The sequence below is a fragment of the Vigna angularis genome, chromosome 10, assembly GCF_016808095.1.
Source record: "Vigna angularis cultivar LongXiaoDou No.4 chromosome 10, ASM1680809v1, whole genome shotgun sequence".
Lineage (NCBI taxonomy): Eukaryota > Viridiplantae > Streptophyta > Magnoliopsida > Fabales > Fabaceae > Vigna > Vigna angularis.
In genome coordinates this window covers 10,875,450-10,901,558 of record NC_068979.1, presented here as the reverse complement: position 1 = coordinate 10,901,558, position 26,109 = coordinate 10,875,450, and the positions used below count along the sequence as shown (strand labels likewise).

The 26,109-nt window shown below is 36.2% G+C and overlaps 2 protein-coding genes across 6 annotated transcripts; one reads left to right on the top strand and one right to left on the bottom strand.

Annotated features, from left to right (window-relative positions):
• Positions 1-2,663: 2,663 nt before the first annotated feature.
• On the bottom strand, positions 2,664-6,297 carry LOC108334613 (replication protein A 70 kDa DNA-binding subunit A). 2 transcript variants are annotated; one of them, XM_017570491.2, is made up of 2 exons: positions 5,841-6,297; positions 2,664-5,193 (listed from the first exon to the last, which is right to left on the bottom strand). In XM_017570491.2, exons 1-2 carry the CDS (start codon positions 6,116-6,118, stop codon positions 2,889-2,891), a joined length of 2,583 nt encoding a protein of 860 aa, XP_017425980.1. In that variant the 5' UTR covers positions 6,119-6,297; the 3' UTR covers positions 2,664-2,888. The 2 variants fall into 2 exon arrangements, with proteins under 2 accessions (XP_017425980.1, XP_052725888.1); XM_052869928.1 differs by lacking the exon at positions 5,841-6,297 and adding an exon at positions 5,577-5,787.
• Positions 6,298-12,815: 6,518 nt separating this feature from the next.
• On the top strand, positions 12,816-25,781 carry LOC108334680 (retrovirus-related Pol polyprotein from transposon TNT 1-94). Of its 4 annotated transcripts, none has more exons than XM_052869308.1 (5): positions 12,816-13,304; positions 13,788-13,918; positions 14,662-14,787; positions 14,951-15,078; positions 17,164-17,423. In XM_052869308.1, exons 1-5 carry the CDS (start codon positions 13,085-13,087, stop codon positions 17,309-17,311), a joined length of 753 nt encoding a protein of 250 aa, XP_052725268.1. In that variant the 5' UTR covers positions 12,816-13,084; the 3' UTR covers positions 17,312-17,423. The 4 variants fall into 4 exon arrangements, with proteins under 4 accessions (XP_052725268.1, XP_017426075.1, XP_052725267.1 ...); XM_017570586.2 differs by lacking the exon at positions 17,164-17,423 and adding an exon at positions 25,054-25,781 and having other exon boundaries at positions 12,818-13,304; XM_052869307.1 differs by lacking the exons at positions 12,816-13,304; positions 13,788-13,918; positions 14,662-14,787; positions 14,951-15,078 and adding an exon at positions 15,108-16,927 and having other exon boundaries at positions 17,164-17,243.
• Positions 25,782-26,109: the final 328 nt, after the last annotated feature.

Below are 26,109 nucleotides of genomic sequence, written 5' to 3'. Positions count from 1 at the left end.
CTAGCTCAACTTCTTTTTAACGCCGTTAGTTTTGGAGGACGAAAAATTAAGATTTCCTAAAGAAAAAGGACTAAAATGTGTTTTACTTTGAAAGAGGGACTAAAAACAAATTTTCTTGATAGATTAATGACTAAAAACATATTTAACCCTAATATTAAACGTGACTTTATTTAAAAATCAATAGAGAAAATTAATAAAATTAATATGTTAATTAACGTTTCAATAAAATAATGAAAAAATATTTTGCTAACAGTATTTTCTTTTATCCTTTATAACTCTATATTATTTTCAAAGTAAGGTACAATTGTCAGAAAAAAACTTTAATAAATTAATCTATCATATTGGACATCACAAAATCATTGGTGTTTAGGATTGAGGAATATTTTCTTCAATAGTCATAGTCATTAATTTTATAAATTTATAGCTATATCTAAAATTCATTCAATAGGATTTTTAAGAACATGATGTACAAAATGAAAATATAACAAATAATTTATCAATTATTATATTAATTTTATATCAAAGAAATTATTTATTTTATTCTTAAAAAAATAATTATTAACATTAAAAAATATCTTTAACCATTAAAAAATATCATCAATAAGTTTGAAAATCACACCCATATGTATGTAATTTGTAGTTATATATGTGAATTAATAAATAAAATTTATTGATATTTATTCCTCTAATTCTCTAAGACGTATATCCATAATATTATTATTATTATTATTATTTCTAATAATAATATTATGAGTAAGAATAATTTAAATTATAAAAAACTTTTTTTTTGTATGATAATCTTTATTATGATAGCAAATTTTAAACTATAATCAGTAACCTTATCAAAATAATTATTCCAGTAAAAATATAAAAATAATAATAAAATATGTTTTATTTAAATTCTTAAAATCATTTTTGTTTTATATAATAATAATTTAATATTTTTTTTCTATTTATCTTTTATTGTTTTTTTTATTCTGTAAAAATTATTTAATGGGATTCAGCGTCATTTGTTCTTAAAAATTACACTATAAAGGTATAAAAATAGTGGATCATTGTATTAACATATGTCTAAACAACCTTAAATATAAGAAAAATAGTGGATCACTGTAGGAATTGGGTTCAAGCTTTCCCCAGCCCCTTCTCATCAATGGACTCCTGACGTATACGAAGGAGTGCGGTTCGATAAATTTCTATCTCTTTCTCTATTTCTGAGATGTTTGGATTTTTCAAAACTTCATGGACATGCCGAAGAGCAATGCTATTCTCACTCCTACCAAGACATAACTTTACTTATTCAAATAACAATTAAGGTGAAGCAGAGTCAGGAACAACGAATCCCTTTATGATAAAAAGATTCATTTTTGCAAGTTCGTTATTACGGGTAGTTCCTACAAAGGATCGGACTAATGACGTATACAATACTTGAATTCTCGATGTAGATGCTACATAGTTGGTTCTCATCCTTCAGAGACTACGGGTATAATAGGAGCATCCGTCAACAAAAGGATCACCCTAAGATGATCATCTCGTGGCTATTGAGAACGAATCAAATCAGATGGTTCTATTTCTTATTCTTAATGTTTTCGATCTTGGTTCCGTAGGAACAAGTCATAGAGATTGAGAAAAATAGATCATTCACAACCACTGATGAAGGATTCCTCGAAAAGTTAAAGATTAAGAATCCTTTTGAAAATTCAAAATAGAAAGGATTCGGTCTTATACATACGCGAGGAAAGTAATCAAAAAAGAAAGAAGAACTCATCCTCTTTCTTTTATCACTTAGGAGCCGAGATGAAATGTTTTTTAAAAATATAAAAAACACATTGAATTAAAATAAATAAATAAAATATTAGATTACTATTACAAACATAAAAACAAACAAAAAATATATTAAGCCCTTTATTTAAAAAAAACCAGAAAATTATGTTGTTAGGCCAACGCTAAATCCACCCAAGCGTTACATAGAAAATATTCATCATTTGATATAAGCTATGTTTTCGGTCAAAGTTTAGATTTTTTGTTTATGAAAATAAAAAAGGCAGTTTTAACAATATTCCAAAGCACGGATTATTTAATGGTTCTATGACATGTTTCACTTTCCAGTTAAAAAAAGTTCCAACTTCAACAGTGTTCAGTTTCGTTTCTATCAGTTCAATTTTAAGTTCCAACTCCAAAACAGCTATCTCTAATAAAAGTCACTTTCAATGGTTAATGGTTTTCTTCTTTTCTGTAGGAAAAAAAATTAAATTATTTTCTTGCAGTATAAATCTTAATGCTTGAAGAAGCTAATACATGATTTTTATAATTTTAAACGATTTTCCTTTTAAATACTTTTTATGTATACATTTAAGATTAGTCTAAATAAAAAATGGACAATTAATATTTTGTACCTTTAGAATTAATGCTTAGGCGAATTTGTAGAAATTTAATTTTAATATGTGCTACCTCAAACAAAGTCAAATTTACTTTAATTATATACAATTATATTCGGTCTAAGTTATCATTACAAGGCAAAAAATAGTACCTTGTAAGGATAATTAAAGAAATCAATTACGAAAATCATTGGTTGGTACCTTTCTGTCTCACCATTACGATTAGCATAATTCTTATTACATTTTGCACAAACAAACATTAAAAGATATCTATAATGATCAACTGCATCAGCTAAATGGTAAAATGGTCGAAATAACAGACATGGTTTGAGAGTTGCATTGTCGGCAGCGATAACAGTCGCACTAATACCGCATAATTATGTCCTGTATATACAGAGTTAGGGCCAAACTGCTTTTACATATTTAAGACAGGAACTTCAAACAAATGAAAATGAGCTCCAAAAAGACAAAACAAGGGCTTTCAAAATTTCAACATCCTCCAAACTGTTGCGTTCAATATCCTCCATATCTTCCCTGCATTGTATTGCTTCCATATGATGCAGTTGCTGCACTGGAACCAGGACAGTCTCTTGCCCAGTGGCCAGGTTGATGGCATTTAAAGCATTCACCAGAAGCACCACCACCTGATCCACCATATGATACCCTGTTGGAAAAGCCCCCTCCTGAAGACTGTCCAGCCGGATTTCTAACATTTGGGCAAAGTATAGAAGTATGACCAGAACCTCCACAGTTGGTACATGATGTATATGCACCAGGAGCACCTGCTGAAGCAATATTGCCATATTGGTTTCCATATTGTTGACCCACTTGATTTGCTGGCATCCCAAAATCTCTACCGCTATTAGTGCTACTCTTTATTGGGTTATAAGCCGGTGGCATTACTTGACCAGTTTCAACACTCCTCAGTCCAGTATTACCGGATAATGAGTTGGTAACGGTGGTAGCACCTTCTGATTTCCCAGTCAAGAGTTTATCAATCAATTCCAAACTAACTCTGGATTTAGATGCAAAGTTTACCTTTTCTGCTTTAACCACAGTTGCCTTAACACGTTGTTCATCACTGAATGTTTCCTCTTTTACTTTCAACTTGAAAACATACTCGGAGAAGAGAACCTTCCGGATGATTTCAGCAAATCTTTCATCATTTTGCTCTTCATACTTCAGATAATACAAATCTTTTGCAGGCACGCCAATGATCTCCTCACCGCTCTCCTGGAAAGCAGTAACCCATGTTACACCTGTGTGATCCATTATCTGGAATGACAGTATGTACCTATAATCACAAGCGTCAACAGATTGGTTACACCTATCACAAATCCATTTTCCATCACCATTATTAGTCACTTTTTTGTTACATTGCCTATCCCCTATCATGATAGGACATCCTGGGTAACAGAAGTTATCATACTTCATGAATGAAATAGTTGCACAGACAGATATCCAATCAGGCTTTTCCGAAGTCCCTAACTTCTCGTCTTTAATTTGAGATACAGTCTTCCGATTATCATTCTTAGGAAAACTAGATGTATCTTTAGAGATAGAGAGAGTTGGGACATTCTTCCCTTCCTTTTCAAACCATCTTTTCAGTGTGTAAACCTCTGGAAAATCAGGCTCTATGAACAGTAGGCTAGTCATTATAGTCCCAACAGACTTTCCATTGAAATCGTTAATTCTGACAGCTTTTATAGCCAAAACTGGAAATTTACCATCATCGCAAATAGTTTGCAGCCTTTGTCCTTCCACGTTGCAAAAATTTCCCCACAAAGTTAACTCAACACTTCGACCAGACATGTCTTTCAACTGGAGTGTTCTCTTCTGAGTTTCAGTACCATTTTTTCTCATGATTGAAGCTGTAGGACTAATTGAAGTCACCACACCAATCATATCCACAATGGCGTTGCTTTCCAAACTTTCAATTTCACTAATGGGCCGAAAATTAAAAGTCTGCTTTGGAATTGATTTATCATCATCAGGGCATGGTTGTATGATGGATGTCATATCAAGGGTTAACTCTTGATCATTGGGAAGGTGATTGAAATTCTTCTGAGCTGGCTTTACGCTTCCCCTGGAAACTAGGTATATCTTACCAGCTTCAATCAAATTATAGAACTGATCAGCCACACTATTGAAGCAAGTTGCCCGAATTTGCCCACCATCAGAATCCAAAAGGTCAAATGAAAACACCTTGCCATCACCTCGAGCATTGTTATAGTGCCTGAGTTCTCCTTTAGCTGTTACCCTGGCTTTGATCGTCCACATATTCTGGTAAGGATTCAATGCTGCTATTGGAATTATCCTGGGGGCAGCTTCATTTTTTCCAATTGGCCCTCTGTTAGTGTACATTGGAGATGGTTGCCGATACATAGGCTGAGGTGCACGAGCATAAGAGTTTGACAAGGGCCTTGAAGTCTCAGATTGGGGATGACGAATACCCATGTTCTGATCACCATGAGATCCAGTAAATGGTGCTGATCTAGACAAATTAGCTCCGGTTTCTACTTTAGGATATGTAGGAGGTGCATTACTAGAATAACTAGATCCAGAGTTGGAAATACTAGAATAAACACTACTGGCAGGAGCATTCATTCTTGGATGATCTGGAGATGGTATGGCCATATTCGGTCTAGCAGCCATGCCGCCTGAGTGTGAACGGTTATTCAAAGATTGTGAATTTCCAGGGGTGACTCCTGATTGACCAGTAGCAGATTCTACAGATCCATCTTTTGGTAAGGAGACAGGTTCTCCAATCAACTCACATTTTTCCACTACAACATCTAGGTCAATTATGACAATAATCCTGTTCACAAAATATCGACAGCCAAATCATGATCCAAATGATAAAAAAATACACCTATAATTAACCTGCAAAACTGTCTCCCACTGAGCAGTAAAGCACTCAACTAGTTTACAATCATAAAAACCAACAAAAGCAATCACGAACTATAAAACCATCATAAAAAAATCACCCATATTCCAAAAATTTTCTCTTGAGCCCATTAGATTATCAAGTCTTAAAAAACACAAATTTAATACAGAGAAAACATAACGTGAATGACCATATAAAATGCATTAGCAATATATAAATATATGAAACATCATAATAAAAACCAAACAAGCACGCATGTTAAAACAGCTTGCAACGTCAAGATTTTTAGGTTCTGCAACAGCACAGCAACTCACCCACAATTGGCATTCAGGATTCTTCCACGATATCAAGAACAGCAACCAACCGCTACCCAAATTTAACCACAAGCATTCAATAAAAATCCCAACAAAATAGAGGATAGGAACGCTTAAAAGCCATCTTCACTATCCAAAATTTCACACAATGATATAAAATGCATTTCACCTTTTTCCCCCAAAGAAATTTCAACAACCCGAAACACAAAAAAAAAATTAAAAAAAAAGACAAAACCCTGTCAACAAGATGTAGAACTAACTCACTTGCGGTTCTGGACATCGTTGCAGATGAACTGTGTGAGCCTAACGACGGAACCTTTCTGCAACTTTCCAGAATGAACTAGTTCGTTCATCTGCGTGGCGAGCATGCCTTGCTGGTAAAAGGAACCGTCAGAAAGAATCAACCGGTACCTCTCGGTGTTGTTGGCTTGTTGCGACTGCACCAGCTTCAAATCTATAACTTGCAATACTGGTTTTAAACTACTGGAACAATTGGCACCGCATATTTCTTTTATCGCCCCTGGCGTCAGTGACCCAGCCATTGTTGCTGTCCTCTTCCTATTTCGTTTTGGTGAAAAAATGAGGATCGAAAAAAGAAAAGCCCAGGAAATCGGATCGAATCAAGCAGAAAGTGAAAGTGGGAGGTTACAAAAGAGTGGGAAACCCTAGCGGATTGAATAATTTAAAGAAGGCGCCATAAGTAGTTTCGATAGAGAGAACCGCGAAATGCGAATGGAGAAATTAATTTCGGAAATGTATTGGGATTTTTTTAATTCCTACCGTATCCCTAAAACTTGTGATGACTTATTTGACCTTTACATATTTATTTTACAACTTAATAACAAGTGACAATTTTTTAAATTTTTTTTATAATTATTTAATTACTTATTAAAATACACAATTTATGCTTAAATATTGTAATTTTAAGTAATAGATAGATGTACCTTATGATTTTGTTAACCTTGTATTGGACTATACATACGGTTGATCTATAGAACAATTATATTTAATATTAATCATTTTAAGATAAAAATTGATTATTACCAATTTAGTCATAATTGTTACTAATTCAAAATTTATTTTGAAATTTTTAAATATAAGTTTAAGATTAAGAAGTATAAATATAAGTTTGAGATTAAATAAAAAATAACAACATTTAATATTTAATATATTGTTTTTAAAACTCTCATATGATCTTTATAGGAATATAAATTCAGTCATTTCATTTTAAGTTGTTCTCAAGTGAGTTTTCAACTTTCAAAATTTGATGTAATTTAACTCTTTTCATTAATACAAAAATGATATTAGTTGACTCAATGTCACATTTTCTTGTGTGTTTTTTTTTTATTTTTTTTTTAAATTGTCACGTGTCGAATGAGGATTATACCATCTCACATAAACAATGTGACCTGACAGAGAGACAATGACAAATCTCAAATTAATCCTTTTATTTGTATTTGATTTCATTTTAGTCCTTTTTTTTAAATGGAATAATTTCATCATTCTTCAAATTAAAACCAAATTTAACTTTTATATACATGCATAATGATAATGATAGCTTCATTAAATTTGATATTTTTATTAAATAAATTTTAAAATATTAAATTTTTATATTATACATTGAACTTTATTTAAATTTTGTTTCAAATATTTATATATTAATAATTTCTATACAAAAGTTAGAGTTGAGTTAAAATTAAAAATATTATAAATTCAAATATAAAATTTTAAAATATTTTTATAACAAATTAAAATAAATATATTTAAAATTTAAAAAAATTGAAATAAAATTCAATGTAAAATATTAATTTAAATAAACTCAATCTTATTAAAAATATTAATAAAAATATAAATTTTATTAAAAATATCATTATAATAATTATAATATTTACTAGAGGTGGGAAAACCTGTTTAAATAAAGCTCAAATGTAAAATATAAATTTAAATATATTTAATATTATTAGAAATATTTTTAGTAAGATTCAATTTATTTAAATTAATATTTTACAATGAATTTTATTTAAATTTTATTTTTAAATTTTAAATATATTTATTTTAAATTGTTATATCATTATTAGGGATGACAAAAAAATTCGTGACTACGAGTATCCACGGGTAAAATTCACGACAGGTAGTTATTATCCGTTGGATATTTATTATCCGCTTCTAAACCAGTTGGGTACCGATATTATACTATCCGACCTATAGGTACCCATTACAAGCAAAAAATAATAATTAAATTTTAATTTATATTTTTTAATTAAATTTAATTAAAAATAAATCTAATTTATATTTTATTAGGTTAAATTTAATTAAAATTAAATTTTAATTTATATTTAATTTAATTTAATTTATATTATATATATATATATATATATATATATATATATATATATATGTGTGTGGTTAAATATGTTTTTAGTCCCTAAACTATCACGCGATTTTGGGTTTAGTCCTTATTCCAAAGTTTTGTTCCTTTTAGTCCTCTTAGTTTTGAAACTCTTATTTTTGGTCCTTAAAATTGAACGACGTTAAATTTTCTTTGATGTGGCAAAGGCGAGCCACATGTTATGCCACCTTCCCTCGTTATTGTGTGCCACATTGTTTTTCTTCTTCTGTTTATCCTCTTACGACTCCATACTCACCTCCACCTTCACCTCCTTCATCTCCATCCCCAACTCCGCTCCTCCGCTTCTCCGCTCCTTCGCCAGTGACACCTTCTCTACATATGTTGTTGGAAGAAGAAGAGAATATGCGAGTAGAAAGACAAAAAGGTACCCAAGTAGCAAGTAGAAAAAGAAACCAGAAGCAAAGAAAACCTAAAACCTACATTTGAGGTCGCCATAGCACTAACCTGATCTAATTCTTTCAAAGTTATTCATCTATTTAAATTGTCGCCACCTAGATGCAGCTCCCAACTTGGTTTATGTTTCTCTTTTTATTCAGAACTCCATACCAGATTTTTGCTTTTCCTTTGTCAAATACACTTGATGATCCAACACTACTAGTGTCCCGGGGAAGTCAAAGAAATCCAATTTTTGAAATCTTCAAGATTCTGGTAAGCATATTAACAAAAGCCGAGACAGATTCTATGGAGTTTCAATCATGGATGCATTTAAAAAGGATACGTAATTCAAAACCTGAACAAAATTCTAAACTCAAGATTCAATCATAATATCATAACAATTTCAAGAAGCTTAGAACAAAAATTGTGGGGTTGGGAACAAAATGCGAGTGGACTCGTCCTGACAAAATGAATGATGTATATGAATGTGAGATAAGAAATGTTATCGGGATGGTCGAGCAGGGAAGAGAAGATATTGTCAGAACTCAAAATCCTAACTACCACCGCTTGGTCTCAGCCATGCACCGTGTTAACGGTTGAAAATATTGTTATTTGTTATGTAATTTTGATATTAAATACACCATTTTTCACTTAGAAACTTGCTTGGACTCATGCTTTTTCATTAAGTTGTGTGAATAAGAGAGTTGAGGTTGAATTTGATGATTTTATGACTAATTTCCCTTGTTTTGATAGGTAATGAGAGAATGCGGAAAGCAGAGATGAAGTACTAAGAAGTTAGAACTCAGAAAGGCCTAGAAAAGCACCAAAAGGACGAACCACATGAAGCTTGGGCGCCCTATCTGGAGGCTTGAGCCTCAGAAAATCGACGTCCACCGCCCGGGCGCCCTCCTAGGCCGCCTAAGCGGTGGACCCTGAAGCCTGGGCATCCAATTGAAGGCTCAAGCCCTACATGAGGACCAAACCCTCTTTCTACTCTTTTTTGACTTTATTTAAAGGACCCAGGCGCTCTAGGTTTGGTATCTCTGGCTAGAGCAACACAACAGCATACTCTTCTACTCTCTGAAGGCGGATCTGGAGGCGGGAACTTCCTCTTCTACTTTTAGGGTTTCACTATCTCATGTTTTTCCATTATTCATCTAGTTTCTCCATGTCTATGGGAAACTAAACTCTATTTGTTGTTGGGGAATGATATAACTTTGTAAACTTTCATTTGAATTGATTCTTAATTTATATGTTTTTTCATTAATTGTTAGGGAATTCATTTGTTTCAATGCTTACTCTATTTAACTCATTTAGTAGCATGATTTATGAATTGCATGAGTGTCGGGAGGTTCCTTACAATTCAAGTTCTTGTTGAATTCTCCCAAGGGTAATACTTCTCAAGAATAAGAGTATGAGTACTTGGTCGTCTTAAGCTCTTGATCTTCAGACTTAATTTTCTAGGAACGCTAGGAATTGCACGAACTAGGAATTAAGGCAGGCTTATTACGCCGAGGGATCGGGTTCTAAGTAATGTAGTGAGTGATGTTAACATTAATGTAAAAAGAAGAATTCTTATATACATGATAGTAAACTTGGTGAAATCTAACCCCAACAACATATTCATCTATTAAACAACATATGTTCATCTTTGTGTTACTCTGCTATTGATCAACTTGCATTCATATTTACTTTTATGCCTTTGCATTTGAAACCAATAATCTCGTTTTATTTAAGTCTTAATTAATCGAGTTATCACACAACTGTCTAGTGTCGAGAGTCTTTAGGGATATGATACTTGGTCTTACCATTTTATATTACTTATGCGATTTGGTACACTTGTCAATCCATCAACACACCGCTCGGTCTCGGTCATGCACCGCTTGGTCTCGGTCATGCACCGCTTGGTCTCGGTCATGCCTCCGCTCGGTTGCCAGGACTCAATCCACCCATCGCTTCACCGACCGCTCGGTCTCGATCATGCCTCCGCTCGGTCTCGGTCATGCCTCACTGGTAATGCATCATAATAGTAAAAGCTTCATTCAGGATGAACAACTCAATGTAATTAAAGTTTTCAAAATCAACAATACAACAGGTAGTCTCGTTAAACCGAACCCAGACCCTTTTCCACAAACCCCTAATAAAGAAATCTCAAAGAAGAAAAATAGCGGCACCAAGAGACCCCTAACTGCTGAAGTTGCTGGTGCAGTTTCCGGTGTCGTTTTCCGTTCCCTTATCTCCGTTTTGTTCCTCATCAAACGCAAAAAGAATGTCTCTGTCAAAAGGACCTACCGAGAAACCTCCAATCTCACCTCTAATGGAATTCCCGTTCACCGTCTCATCGAACAAGTTTCTTCCTTCTCCTCCAGTTTTTCCTCGCTTTATTCCCTCACCGTTTCTTGATATGTTAATTGCGTTAGTTGGTTATGATTGCGAATGTAGCACTCCATTGATTACTGGCTCTGGGCGGATCTCATCGCAAGCACCCCAATCTCAAAGAGACTCTTGAACAGTGTCATCAGGATTCACCAGGAGGAGGCAATCACTTTTCCCCAATTAAAAAATAAAATAAGTTAAGAACCCTAATCTGATTTCAGAAACCAAAACGTCGTGGCACAGTCACTTGCATCAGACGTGGCTCGCCGTTTGCCACATCAAAGAAAATTTAATGCCCTTCAATTTTAAGGACTAAACATAAGAGTTTCAAAACTAAGAGGACTAAAAGGAACAAAACTTTTGAATAGGGACTAAACCCAAAATCGCATGATAGTTTAGGGACTAAAAACATATTTAACCCTATATATATATATATATATATATATATATATATATATATATATATATATATATATATATATATATATTGTAATTTAATTTAAATTTTATTTTAAAAATGTATAAAATATATCTTTTTTTATTTTTAGCGGGTATGTGCGGGTACCCGCAGGTTTTAAAATACCCGTGGTTATTTTCTAAGCAGATATACTTGTGCAAGTAGTAGACGGTTTGCGGGTCAGATTTCTATTTTGCATGTCAGGTTGTGGCACTATCTGTGCCTGAACCGACCTGTTGTCATCCCTAATCATTATACATTTATATAAAAGTTAAATTTAGTTTTAATTTGGGGAGGGATGAAATTGTTGCAATTTAAAAGAACATAGACTAAAATGATATCAAATACAAATACAAAGGACTAAATTGATATTTTTCACATGACACGTGTCACTACCACGTCATTATCTCTACCACATGGTAAGATCCTCATTTGACACGTGACAATTTTTTTAATTAAAAAATTAAAAAAACCACAAACTAACACGTGTCATTGAGTTGATGTCGTCAGTTTTGTATTAACGAAAATGGTCAAATTGCATCAAATTTTAAAAAACAAAGATGCAATTGAGACAAGTTTAAATGAAATGACTGGATTAAAATTCTTATATAAATATAAGTATCATCTGAGAATTTTAACCTTGATTATTTATGCATAAACTTTACTTATTTTCACATTAGATAAAATTCAATTATCATTAATATACATTTTATAAACTGAATGTTGTAACATCCCATTTTAGTAGAATAAAACTATCAAAATAAAACATTACATAGATGTTAACTTACCAAAAACTACAAACTACTAATAAAGAAGATCTTACACTTGGAGAACAAAACTTTATCTATGTTGTTGCTTCATTTTCAACCTCATAATGAACGACTAAAAAGACGTCATCCTTAAGCTCATACCATTTAAGGTGATCATCACAAAAGAGAAAATACAAACAAACAAAGACAAAATCAAAGGTAAGCTAGTGATACAAAACATTTTCATAACATATCAAAAACATATTAAACATTTTACTTAATGATACATATCTCACACAAAATCAACCAAACACTTTATGCATGACAACCCTTTGACCTTACTATCTGAATTAGTATGAATATCGAGTTGTGACAGTTCGTGCACTTGTTGTGGTGAAACAGCTAGCCCCTTTCCAAGCTACCACACAAGGTTAGTTTGTTATCACTTGCCTTAAGCCAAGGTAAAGCCCCTAGACTAGGATCTCATATTATTCTCATTACATGCCTCACCCCTCTCTAGTTGAGAATGAGTGACCATTAGAATGTGAGAATAAACTCCAAGTCTGAACTTCCCATATTCATACTTACAATACTTGAAGCCACCACTGAGAAATTCCTCCTTGGAACTCTCTTCCATACCTTTGAAACTATTGAGATCACTTCACATTCACATAGTATACCAATACATGAAACTACTGATCATACATTAAAAAAATAAAAACACTCAAAAATCACACAATAACACATAACACATTAAAATAACCAAAATGTTACTATTTTTAAAATATTAAATTATAATATTTTACAAATGTTCAGTATCTAAGTCGTCTGAATTTTAATGATAGAAAATAGCAGCTTTTAAAAATCGGAGACGAATATTGACAGCTACCAGAAAATTTAAAGGAGGCAAGGCACAAGGGAGTTGAATGATCAATAGTCTAAACTCTTTTGTGGTGTATGTTTGACCGTGACCACGTGACCAACCCAATCCCGTTTTCCGTTACCCTACAAATATCTCGTTCCCGTTTTGCGTTTCCAACCGAAACCCCTTTCCTCCGATCACCGGTTAAATGGTTCCGACCACCGGTGACCGGCATTGACACCACTTTTCTTCCGACGAAGCCTAGCCCTTTCCAGATTCATGGATCCCTCTGATTCTCACTCCCACTCCCAGGAACCGGAAGCGCCCCAGAAGAACGGTGTCGTATTTGTCGTACTGCGATGGGTTCTTGCGATTGTCTTCCCCTTCCTCTTCTTTCTCTCAATTCCCTTTCTGGTTGGTTTACTGGTTCTCATGTTCGCCGATTTCTCTATTCCCAGCCCCATTTCTCTCCCCTCACAGTGCAAAATCGTCTCCACAGGTTAGTCAGTCAATCTTCGAAGCTTAGTTTGGGAACTTTTTTTCCTTTGGTTTTGTATTTTCGGAGGAAAGTGTGGGAAGGTGTTAAAAGCTGAAAATCAAGCTGAGGAAGTTGATTAAGTGTTTGGTTGGACAAATTTAACTTAATTAATTTAGCTGCTCATACTGCTTGGTTACTTAGTTTTCAGATCAAAATGACTATATTGAACTTCAAAATGTGGTGGGAACGGGAAAATGCTTACCTGCTTTGTGTAAAGCATGTAGATGTGTATTTCTTTAGTAACAATTTAAGAAGCCTTAGACAATGTTTTTCCTGATTTTTCCCTTGTTACGAATCTGATTATATTTTTGAGGCCTTCAACCTGCAACAGTTTGAAATTTTGAAAGCTTTAAAAACTCTGTATTCTGGTTGCTTCACAGATAATAGAAGGCATTATTGCTTGTTTCACTTCATACTAAACTGTATGACATAATTATTTTACAGGTGTTGATATCAGGTCATCTAAGATTTGTGAAATTGGATTGTTAAATTATAAAGCGAAGGATGTGTTTCAGCATTTTGAAAGAAGCAAATTTCTCTGCCGTTATGATTACTATTGGGCTTCAGTATTCAAGGTTATTATAACTAGTTAATCTTTTTATTATTTTAGTGAAAGCAGAATTTTTTCTTGCTTTAAGATTGAGAAAGAAGATAAAATTTTATCCCTAACAATGAATATGAAATGGAAACTTGTGTTAAAAAACAAGTTCATTGGGCAGTAAAGCTCTCCAATAGTCAGATCACCTTGGAAGGACAGAGAGAAACGCCCTGGAAATTGCAATCTTTCCCCTTCATTTGAATATGCTAAAGAGCTATAGAAATTACTCACTGTCTTAAGTTTCCCCCCGATGAGCTCCTCTCACCCTCTCAAAAATTTCTCAGTGGAACTGCTCCGAAGTCTAAGGATAAATCAAACATTCATCAATAATTTAGAACAAGGTAAAGAGGATGGATTGTGTTTCTGAGTTAGATACCTCACAAAACTTTAGTAGTAATCAGTGGTAAAAGTTGTGTGGTTTGTGTATATGAGCTAACTGTATTAGTCCTCTCAAGAGCTTAGGTGTTAGGCTGCTAGTTATTAACTATTAATACCAAGTGATCATTTCTGATATATCTTGCCTTATATACTTATCTCTTTTGATTGAGAAACTTCCACAGTTCTTATCCAAGTGACGCAAATCTAAATATAGACCATGCTAGTATATCTGAAGACCAATTCATTGTGCATCAGTGTGCACCTCCCTTCTATGGTTACAATTACTAGAGTTAGGCAATTTTTTTGGGTAGCATTAAATAGTTTATATTAACACTGTTTCAGGTAGAATATAAAGATCACTTTTCTGGTCAGACACAAGTTGCATTTGCCGAGGCTCCAAATGAGGCCCTTCCTCTTTATTGCAGACCTAATTTTGGTGCTGCATGGCTGACACAATATAAATTTAAGGTAGGGGTCTCAACTTGTGTCCTTTTGTACTATATTGTCGTTAAACCTCTTTCATTGGAGGTATAGTTCATATGATGTCATATATAGTAAGAACTGTAATATTTACCAGTTCAACGAAGTTCAAAATATTATGTCATTTTAAATTTTATCTCACCTTTATTAGGTCAATGAGACTTACAACTGCTGGTACACATCTGGCATTTCCAAAGTTCGTTTACCTCAAGATAATCTTTTTGGTTGTCATGCCCACCAGCAGTCTACTCTTGAAAAGAGTAGAGAATATTCTACCATGTGAGTAGTCTATGCTATTTTCTTATATTAGATTGTGCATTTTATATGAATGTATAGGTTATTTTACTAAAATAAAACGGGACTGCAGAATGAGAATTCTGAATCTAATAATTGTAACATTTTCAAGAGTTATCATTCTCTATTCAACTTTTAGTTGTTTTTTTATGTCAAAGAAATAATAGAATGTTGTATGCTGTAATTCAAATCCAAGGCATCTGTATCAAGGTGATAAGGGTTCTGAATGCTAAAGAAATGAATGAATAAAAGTGGCCTGGGCAATTTGAGAGTGCTCACTCTTTCCTGAAAGTCCCTGTTAGGATATTTATCCTATTTTATCATCATTATAGTGTGTCAAGGGTTACCCTATTTATCATGATTATATTATGTCTAGGATTACCCTATTTATCATGATTATATTGTGTCTAGGGTTACCCTATTTATCATGTATTTATTTTTATAAATAGAAGATTGTGAGAGGGATCAATCAAGCCCTCTAGAATTATTTTACAGTTTCAATCTTAAGTTGGTATCAGAGCCTGGTTGATCCCGCTCTGGTTTCTGTCTCGTAATATATATCTGTCCGGCGCCACAGTTCTTTGTCGCCCGCCACTGTCCACCGCTGCCCGCCGCCGGCCACCGTCAACCGTCGGCCACCGTTGTCCGTCGCCGGCCACCGTCCGGCCGCCGCCGCCGCCGGCCACCGTCGTCCGTCGCCGGCCACCGTCCGGCCATCGCCACCGCCGCCGCCGGCCACCGTCCCCGCCGGCCACCGTCGTCCATCACTGTCACAGTTTCCTTCGTCTAAACCCTTAGGGTTTTCTTGTTCCTCGTTAGTATTATTCGTCTTCTTCAGAAATGGCGTCTGGCAGTACTCTTTCCTTCTCTGGAAGTCCATCAATTACCTCCGAGAAGCTAAATGGAAAAAATTATCTATCATGGTCTGCTGCCGTTGAAATGTGGTTCCTTGGCCAAGGGCATTATGACCACCTTGAGCGAGATGGAAGCCATGTGCCTACTGAAAAAGCTGATCAGTGGAAACAAGCAGATTTCCAGTTGTGTGCCCTGTTATGGCAATCAGTGGAACCCAAACTTCTTGTATCTTTGAGGGCTTTCAAAACTTGTCACTCCTTTTGGAAGAAAGCCCAAAGCATTTATGCCAACGATATTCAACGTCTCTATGACACTACGAACAAGCTTGCATCTCTTAAAATGGCAGACCATGATATGGTGTCCTTCATGGCTGAAGCCCAATCTGCGGTTGAAGAACTTAGGATGTTTTTGGAAGTAGATCCATTAGAGGATATCAAAAAGAAACTAGACAAATTTTACATGGTGTTGATCCTTCGTGCCCTACATCCCGATTTTGATCATCTCAGAGATCAACTTCTAACTAGTCATGAGGTTCCCTCTATGGAAACATTGACCACTCGCCTTCTGCGTGTCCCAGTATCTCAAACTCATGAAGCGCATGAACTAGTGGAACCATCTGTCATGGTTGCCACACGAGGACGAGGAGGACGTGGCACTAGAGGAGGAGGACGAGGAGGTCGGGGACGTACTCAATGCACATATTGTAAAAGGATGGGTCATACTCAAGAGAATTGCTACTCCTTACATGGTTTTCCTTCCAAATCTGCCAATATTTCGAAGATTGAAACTTCCACTTCGAAATCTGAAACCTCCACTTCTATGTTTTCTGAGGATGAATATCAAGAGTATTTAAGGTTAAAGTCTAACAGCTTGGCACAACCATCTCAATCTCCCAATACATCAACAGCCTGCGTTTCTCAATCTATGGAATGTCAAAATTCATGGGTAATTGACTCAGGTGCTTCTGATCACATTTCTGGTAATACCTCTTTGTTCTCATCTATTTCCTTTCGAGAAAAACCTCATTTCATAACCCTTGCAAATGGATCTAAAACTTCTTCCAAAGGAGTCGGTCATGTTTCTTTGTCTCCCTCCCTCAATCTCAACTCAGTCCTTTTTGTCCCTAATTGTCCTTTTAATTTAATTTCTTTAAGCCAGTTGACTAAAATGTTAAATTGTTCAATAACCTTTGATCATAAATCTTTTGTTATACAGGAGCGTGGTTCGGGGAGACAGATTGGAGAAGGATATGAAGCTGGCGGATTATACCATTTTGGATCTCGTCCAAGGGTGTCTTGTGTTGCTACTCCTAATCCTAAAGTGCTACATGATCGACTTGGCCATCCTCATTTGTCCAAATTAAAAAAGATGTGTCCTGAACTTAGTGGTCTCCAAACCTTAGAATGTGAGTCATGTCAATTAGGAAAACATGTTAGATCTTCCTTTCCTAAAAGGTCTCAATCAATATGTAATTCTAGTTTTTCCATCATCCATTCTGATATATGGGGACCTAGTCGTATCTCTTCTTTTGGTTTTAGATATTTTGTTACCTTTATTGATGAATATTCAAGATGTACTTGGGTTTATCTTATGAAAAATCGTTCTGAATTGTTAGCTATCTTTACATCCTTTTTGAATGAAATCAAGAATCAATTTGGTCAAGTAATCAAAATATTAAGAAGTGATAATGCAAAAGAGTATTTCTCATCCTCCTTTTCTGCCATCTTGAGTTCCCATGGTATCTTACATCAGTCTACTTGTCCTCATACACCACAACAAAATGGTATAGCAGAACGAAAAAATAGACACTTGGTTGAAACTGCTCGTACCCTTTTGCTTGGTGCCCATATTCCTGTCCATCACTGGGGGGATGCCATCTTAACTGCATGTTATCTTATTAATAGGATGCCCTCCTCCTCTCTTGATAATAAAGTCCCTTTCTCCATTTTGTTTCCTAATGATCCTCTCTTTCATACATCTCCCCGAGTGTTTGGCTGTGTATGTTTTGTTCATGACATGTCTCCAGGTCTAGACAAACTCTCCGCTCGCGCTCTCAAATGTGTCTTTTTAGGCTATTCTCGACTTCAAAAAGGATATCGGTGTTACTCTCCTGAAACTAAGAAGTATTACATGTCTGCCAATGTCACATTCTTTGAACAGACTCCTTACTTCTCTCCATCTGTTCAAGATGTTTCTATCCTCCAGCAGGTCCTTCCTATTCCAATGGTTGAGTCAAATAGCTCCACTGTCTCTGTCATTCCAAGTCTTGATCACAATCCTTCTACACCTGTTTCTCCACATACTGAGATCATCCCACACAGGGCCCCAATGGATAGTCCACCTCCCCAAGACAATGGTGAATCTCCTACTTCAGATTCTTCTCCCTCGTCACCTCCTCCCACGCCTCCTGGTGCAAATGATTCAGCATGGCCTATTGCCCTCAGAAAAGGTACTCGTTCCACTCGGAACCCTCATCCCATTTATAATTTTCTAAGCTATCATCGATTGTCGCCCTCCTATTTTTCTCTTTTATCCTCAGTGTCCTCTGTTGTTATACCCAAGAATGTGAAAGAAGCACTTGATCATCCTGGATGGCGACAAGCTATGATTACAGAAATGCAGGCTCTTGACCACAGTAATACTTGGGAGCTGGTGCCCCTTCCCCTAGGCAAAAAGGCGGTTGGTTGTCGATGGGTGTATGCAGTTAAAGTTGGCCCTGATGGTGAAATTGATCGGCTCAAAGCCCGGCTTGTTGCAAAAGGTTACACTCAGGTTTATGGTCTTGATTATTGTGACACTTTCTCTCCTGTAGCCAAGATGACTACTATTCATCTCTTCTTTGCCATGGCAGCCATTCGTCACTGGCCACTTCATCAATTGGATATCAAGAATGCCTTCCTACATGGTGATCTTGAGGAAGAAGTTTATATGGAGCAACCTCCTGGGTTTGTTGCTCAGGGGGAGTCTGGTATGGTATGCAAATTGCATCGATCTCTATATGGCCTCAAGCAATCCCCACGTGCTTGGTTTGGAAAGTTTAGCTCTATTGTTCAAAAATTTGGGCTAAAACGCAGTGAAACAGACCATTCAGTTTTTTATTGTCATTCTTCTCTCGGGAAATGTGTTTACTTAATAGTATATGTTGATGATATTGTCATTACAGGAAATGATGCTGTTGGAATATCTCAACTAAAAGAGTACTTGGAAGTCTCAAATACTTCTTAGGCATTGAAGTAGCGCAATCAAAAGATGGAGTTGTAATCTCCCAAAGGAAGTATGCTCTTGATATATTACAAGAAACAGGCATGATTGATTGTAGACCGGTAGACAGTCCCATGGACCCAAACCAAAAATTAAGGACAGAAGAAGGTGAATTATTCTCCGATCCAGAGAGGTATAGGAGGCTGGTTGGCAAACTGATTTATCTCACTATTACAAGGCCAGATCTATCCTTTGCAGTTGGAGTGGCTAGTCAGTTCATGCAGGCTCCATGTGTTGACCATTGGAATGCTCTCATTCGCATTCTAAGGTATGTAAAGAAGGCTCCCGGGCAAGGATTGTTATATGAAGATAAAGGAAGCATTCATGTCTCTGGGTATTGTGATGCAGATTGGGCAGGTTCACCTATTGATAGACGGTCTACAACAGGATATTGTGTTTTTCTGGGAGGAAACATTATTTCATGGAAAAGTAAGAAACAAAATGTAGTAGCTCGATCAACCGCGGAAGCCGAGTATAGGGCAATGGCATCACTAACATGTGAACTTATATGGGTGAAACAATTCCTTCAAGAGATTAAATTTTGTGACATCCATACTATGAAGATGTATTGCGACAATCAAGCTGCTCTCCACATTGCATCAAATCCAGTGTTTCACGAGAGGACTAAACATATAGAAATTGATTGTCATTTTGTTCGTGAAAAGTTGTTGACCAAAGAAATATGTACTGAGTTTATTGGGTCAAACGATCAACTCGCAGATGTATTGACCAAGTCATTAAGGGGTCCTCGGATTGAGTTTATTTGTTCCAAGCTTGGTACATATAATTTGTATGCTCCAGCTTGAGGGGGAGTGTTAGGATATTTATCCTATTTTATCATCATTATAGTGTGTCAAGGGTTACCCTATTTATCATGATTATATTATGTCTAGGATTACCCTATTTATCATGATTATATTGTGTCTAGGGTTACCCTATTTATCATGTATTTATTTTTATAAATAGAAGATTGTGAGAGGGATCAATCAAGCCCTCTAGAATTATTTTACAGTTTCAATCTTAAGTGTCCCGACTCCCAACTAATGTCTGCCTCCTTCTCACTATCCGACTGCTGTGTTGTGTAGTCTCAACAGCAGAATTTTCATGCTCCCATTGCCAGCTATGATTTCCTACAGGCACCCCATTTTCACCCTACTGTTCACACACCCTAGTTACTCTTGGGATCCTACCATTGTTATTTAATATAAACAATTATAGTCACGAAAAAAATATCCACACCGCTTTTTATGGCCATCCATATGTGTAACCAGGCTTGTTTACTTGAAGAAGACAAATAAACTTGGGCAGAGATTGGTGGGGATTTAGTCAAAACTCAAATTCATATGTTCAACTGATTAATTCATGATAACTCCTTGATATACCCAAGAAAACAAATAGCAGGGAATCTTTTTTTTTTTTCAATCAATGTGTAAAATTTGTAGTTGATATTTTTTGAACAAAAGGTTCTTTGAGTGAACACATAATTATTATTGTTTCTAGACAGGAAGTGTTGAGACATAGAGTTGTTTCTCATGGTAAACATATCCTTACGAAGTAAAATACGAAAATCCCTTCTGCTCATATCAAGTAAGTGATGTCGATTGTGAACACAGTTACATGGGATTGGGTTGAATTGTATTACTACTACCTTTTATATCCCTTTTATATCCGGTACCGTTGTTTACTGCAGAAAGTTGGGCACTCTGTTATTTCTTGAGTCGTTATTTATGTATTAAGGCAATGAACTTTGGGTTATGTCCTTGTTAGATGTTAAGTTGTGTGTTTCTGTTAATTGGGCTTAGCCCATTCTGTATTTAGGGTTTAACCCTTATTTTACATTATAAATAAACTACCCTATGTGTATGCTAAACACATAAGGGAGATTTCTCCTAATCTTCTTCACTATATTTAACATGGTATCTAGAGCACAGGAATAGTTCCAGTCAACTCCACGGTCTCCGGCACCCATCACTGCCGCTGTTGTCGCAGTCGCCGCCGCTTTCGCCGCCGTCGCCGGAGTTCCAGAATCGACCGGCGACCACACCATCGGAAGCGTGTCGGCCGGGCGACCACCGTCGTACGAAGATCGCGGCGAACGGACCTCCCCGATCACCGTCTGCAGACCATCCTACTTCATCAAATACCATAAATAACCCTTTACTCTTTCAGGAATTTCTCAGATGGTATGAGGACCGTCAGTACTCTAGTTCCACTACATCTGCTTCTGTTACACGCACAGGTACTCCTTTTGTCGGTCTGACTCACTCTCTCGGATCTTGGGTCCTTGACTCAGGTGCCACCGATCATATCACTGGTAACAAGTCCTTGTTTTCTTCCTTGTCATGTCCGGTTAATTTATCCTCGGTAACGATGGCTGATGGGTCTCGAGTCTCATCTCATGGTATTGGTACTGTTCATATTTTTCCGTCCATATCCATTGATAATGTACTTTATGTCCCTGGGTCTCCTTTTAACTTATTGTCCATAAGTCGTCTAACTCGTTCCCTTAATTGTGTTATTTCATTTACCAAAGATTCTGTTTGGTTGCAGGACCGGAGTTCGAAACACATGATTGGCACAGGATGTGAGTCTCATGGCCTATATCATCTCAGCCCTTCTTCACATGCTGGCGTAATCATGGAGTCACCATCCCTTCTTCATGCTCAGTTAGGTCATCCCAGTCTTGCCAAACTGCAGCAACTTGTTCCGAGTCTGTCCAAATTATCAAATTTGTCGTGTGAGTCTTGTCAGTTAGGTAAACATACTCGTAGTTCCTTTCCTCGTAGTGTTTCACAACGAGCGTCATCCCCCTTTTCATTGGTTCATTCTGATATTTGGGGACCTAGTCGTGTTAAGTCAACTTTAGGATTTCAGTATTTTGTTACCTTTATTGATGATTATTCCAAATGTACTTGGTTGTTTCTCATGAAGAATCCTTCTGAATTGTTTTCTATTTTTCAAACTTTTTTCAATGAAATAAAAACTCAGTTTGGGGTTTCTATTCGCACTTTACGTAGTGATAATGGCCGTGAATACCTTTCTCAACAGTTTAAACATTTTATGGCTTCTCATGGCATTCTTCACCAAACCTCACGTGCTTATACCCCTCAACAAAATGGGGTGGCTGAGCGCAAGAATAGACACTTTGTTGAAACAACTCGTACCCTTCTCATTCATGGTCAAGTACCCTCACGTTTTTGGGGTGATGCTGTTCTCACGGCATGTTATCTTATCAACCGCATGCCATCTTCCGTCCTAGCAAACAAAATCCCTCATTCTATATTATTTCCTCAAGACCCTCTACATCCATTACCTCTTAGAGTTTTTGGGTCTACATGTTTTGTTCATGATTTTAGTCCTAGTCTTGATAAGTTATCTCCTAGGTCTCACAAATGTGTCTTCTTAGGATTTCCACGGTCACAAAAGGGCTATAAGTGTTTTTCCCCTTCCCTCAATCGTCATTTTATCTCTGCTGATGTCACTTTTGATGAATCTTCTTTTTACTTTACACATTTATCTTCTAGTTCTGTACCTCTCCCTGTTACTGTTGATATCCCTCTTATCTATGATCCTCCTGGTGATGCTCCACCCATTTTGTCTCCTTCTTTAGACTCTCATTCACCACAGGATCGTCCTTCACCACCACCTTTTCAGGTTTATAGTCGCCGCAATTGTCTCCCTCATGACTCACTTCCAGTGCCGCCTCCTGTGTCTCCTCCGGCTCCAGCAAATGAGTCTGACTTGCCTATTGCCCTCCGTAAAGGTATACGCTCTACCCGTAACCCTTCCCCCCATTATACTGTTCTTAGTTACCACAGATTATCTCCATCTTTTTACACTTGTCTCTCATCCATTTCTTCTGTGTCCATTCCTAAATTTGTGGGTGATGCCTTAAGTCATCCTGGCTGGCGTCAAGCTATGCTGGATGAATTAAGTGCTTTACAGAAAAGTGGAACTTGGGAGCTTGTCCAATTACCATCTGGAAAGTCTGTTGTTGGTTGCAGGTGGGTGTATGCTATCAAGGTTGGCCGTGATGGCACAATTGATCGTCTGAAAGCTCGACTGGTTGCCAAAGGCTACACACAGATTTTTGGTTTGGATTATGGTGATACTTTTTCTCCAGTGGCAAAAATGACCTCTGTTCGCCTATTCATTGCCATGGCCGCTCTTCGACAATGGCCTCTTTACCAACTTGATGTCAAAAATGCTTTCCTAAATGGTGATTTGCATGAAGAAATTTATATGGAGCAACCGCCTGGCTTTGTTGCTCAGGGGGAGTCATCTGGATTGGTATGTCGTCTTCGCAAATCCTTGTATGGCCTAAAACAATCTCCTCGGGCCTGGTTTGGTAAATTCAGCTGTGTTGTTCAACAATTTGGTATGTCTCGCAGTGAAGCGGATCATTCAGTGTTCTATCGCCACTCAAGTGCTGGATGTATTTACTTAATAGTGTATGTTGATGATATTGTTCTCACAGGAAGTGACTATCTCGACATCTCTCAGATGAAACAGCACCTTTGTCATCATTTTCAAACCAAAGATCTTGGCAAACTCCGGTACTTTTTGGGTATTGAAGTAGCACAATCCAATGATGGTATTGTCATATCTCAGAGGAAGTATGCGTTAGACATCTTGGAGGAAACAAGGTTAATGAACTGTAAATCTGTTGAGACACCTATGGACCCTAACATCAAACTCTTACCAAATCAGGGGGAGCCTTTCTCAGATCCTGAACGGTACAGAAGATTAGTTGGTAAATTAAACTATCTTACTGTTACGTGTCCTGACATTTCCTTCGCAGTTAGTGTGGTGAGTCAATTTCTAAACTCCCCTTGTGAAGACCATTGGGATGCAGTTGTTCGCATACTGAAGTATATTAAAAGATCACCTGGAAAAGGTTTGCTATATGGCCCTAACAACGATACAAAAATCGTTTGCTATTCAGATGCTGATTGGGCTGGTTCCCCTTCTGATAGGAGGTCTACTTCTGGATATTGTGTCTCTATTGGTGGCAACCTGATATCTTGGAAAAGTAAGAAGCAAAGTGTTGTGATAAGGTCCAGCGCAAAAGCAGAATATAGAGCTATGGCATCTGCTACTTGCGAGCTTGTGTGGCTTAAACAATTACTTAATGAATTGAAATTTGGAGATGCCACTCACATGACACTTATATGTGATAATCAAGCTGCTCTTCATATTAGCTCTAACCCTGTCTTCCATGAGAGAACCAAGCACATTGAAGTTGATTGTCATTTTATTAGAGAAAAAATCATATCCGGAGATATCAAGACTGAGTTCGTTAACTCAAGCAACCAGTTGGCAGACATATTCACCAAGTCCTTACGAGGACCTAGAATTGACTATCTTTGTAACAAGCTTGGAACATATGATTTATATGCTCCAGCTTGAGGGGGAGTGTTAGATGTTAAGTTGTGTGTTTCTGTTAATTGGGCTTAGCCCATTCTGTATTTAGGGTTTAACCCTTATTTTACATTATAAATAAACTACCCTATGTGTATGCTAAACACATAAGGGAGATTTCTCCTAATCTTCTTCACTATATTTAACAGTCCTATTCATTAAGTAAATTAGAACAAGGCTCGGATGAGTATTCAATTTCATTTGAGAGTCATAGGTGGTCATAGTCCCCACTCTGTGATCCTATAAGAGCTGGTGCTGTCCTTCCGTGCAGTATTAGCAACATAAATTTATAAGTTGTACATTGTGATATTTTGTAAGATAATTATTATGTTTTAGTAGCATTTCATATAAATGTATGAAGTTTGATTACAAAAACAGTATTTTTTATCAAACAATTATTTATTAGTATGGATATCCTATCAGGGCTATGGAGATGGCAATTTCCTGGTTTTCCAGTAGAGGAAGGGCCAAGCATTGGAGGTGGGAAACTTTGATAGGAGTTGTAAGTGGATTCTTAACTTCATTGATCTCCATAACCTTCATTAGGTTCCTACATATACTGCTATCATCTATATATCAATCTTTCACAACATGGATATTTCCTTGGCGTGTCAATGCCGTTCTGGTCAGGCGCACTTGTTTTCTTTTAGCATACTTGTCTTTTGTGGCTTGGTCTTATGGACATATTTAGTTTCCCTAAATTATAGCACGCGCTTTTAGAAAGAGCAATGTCCTTTTCACAGAATCGCAATGTAATATTATAACTACAGCAGGTGATATTCGTGCCAGATGATAAATAAGGGTCGCTCTGTGTAACGAAGTCATGTATAGTTCGAGGAACGGAGGAATTAAAACTGCATTAGTTTACAGTAAATGTACTCATTTACTATTAAAGGAAAGAATATTAATCTTAGATAAAACAGTAGTTTGGGAATAGTGGTTTACATTGTGGTATCTTATATCTTGGATCTGTTTGAAATGCTGGTGTTGAGCCACCTCTGCACTAGTTAAAAAAGTTGTAAAAGTCATTACGGTAGCATTTGGCCTGTTGGAATGATTTTGGTGGTCATGAGAATGAAATGGAAATACCATTTATTTTTCATGTTTGACGTCATCGTCATGAATGAAAAAATTTAATTTATCCCTGAACATGCTAGTCATTTGCAAATAAATTCCAAATTCTAAATAGATGCAAATTATTCGTCAATGATACATGTTGTAAAATGAATCTTATACTACATAAATTGTTAAATTTAATGTATTAGGCCACATGACAATAATGCATGTACCCGACAAATTTAATGATAAAACTTCCTTATTTAGTCTGACATGTATCAATTATAGAAATTGCTGCCATCTCTTCATTCTTCAAATGCATGGTGCAAATAGTATCTGTCTTAGGCTTATTTCAGAGTTTGCTTGTCAAGTTATCTAAAATGACCCTGAAGATTTAGAACGTATATAAAGTGGTTAACTATA

What these genes read in the sequence shown, in the direction of transcription:
- LOC108334613 (XM_017570491.2), bottom strand. Translation starts at nt 6,118, where the DNA reads ATGGCTGGGTCACTGACGCCAGGGGCGATAAAAGAAATATGCGGTGCC. An exon ending in AACGATGTCCAGAACCGCAA is followed by an intron (nt 5,194 to 5,840) that starts GTGAGTTAGTTC and finishes TTTTGTGAACAG; the next exon opens with GATTATTGTCATAATTGACC.
- LOC108334680 (XM_052869306.1), top strand. Translation starts at nt 17,317, where the DNA reads ATGTGTCCTGAACTTAGTGGTCTCCAAACCTTAGAATGTGAGTCATGT.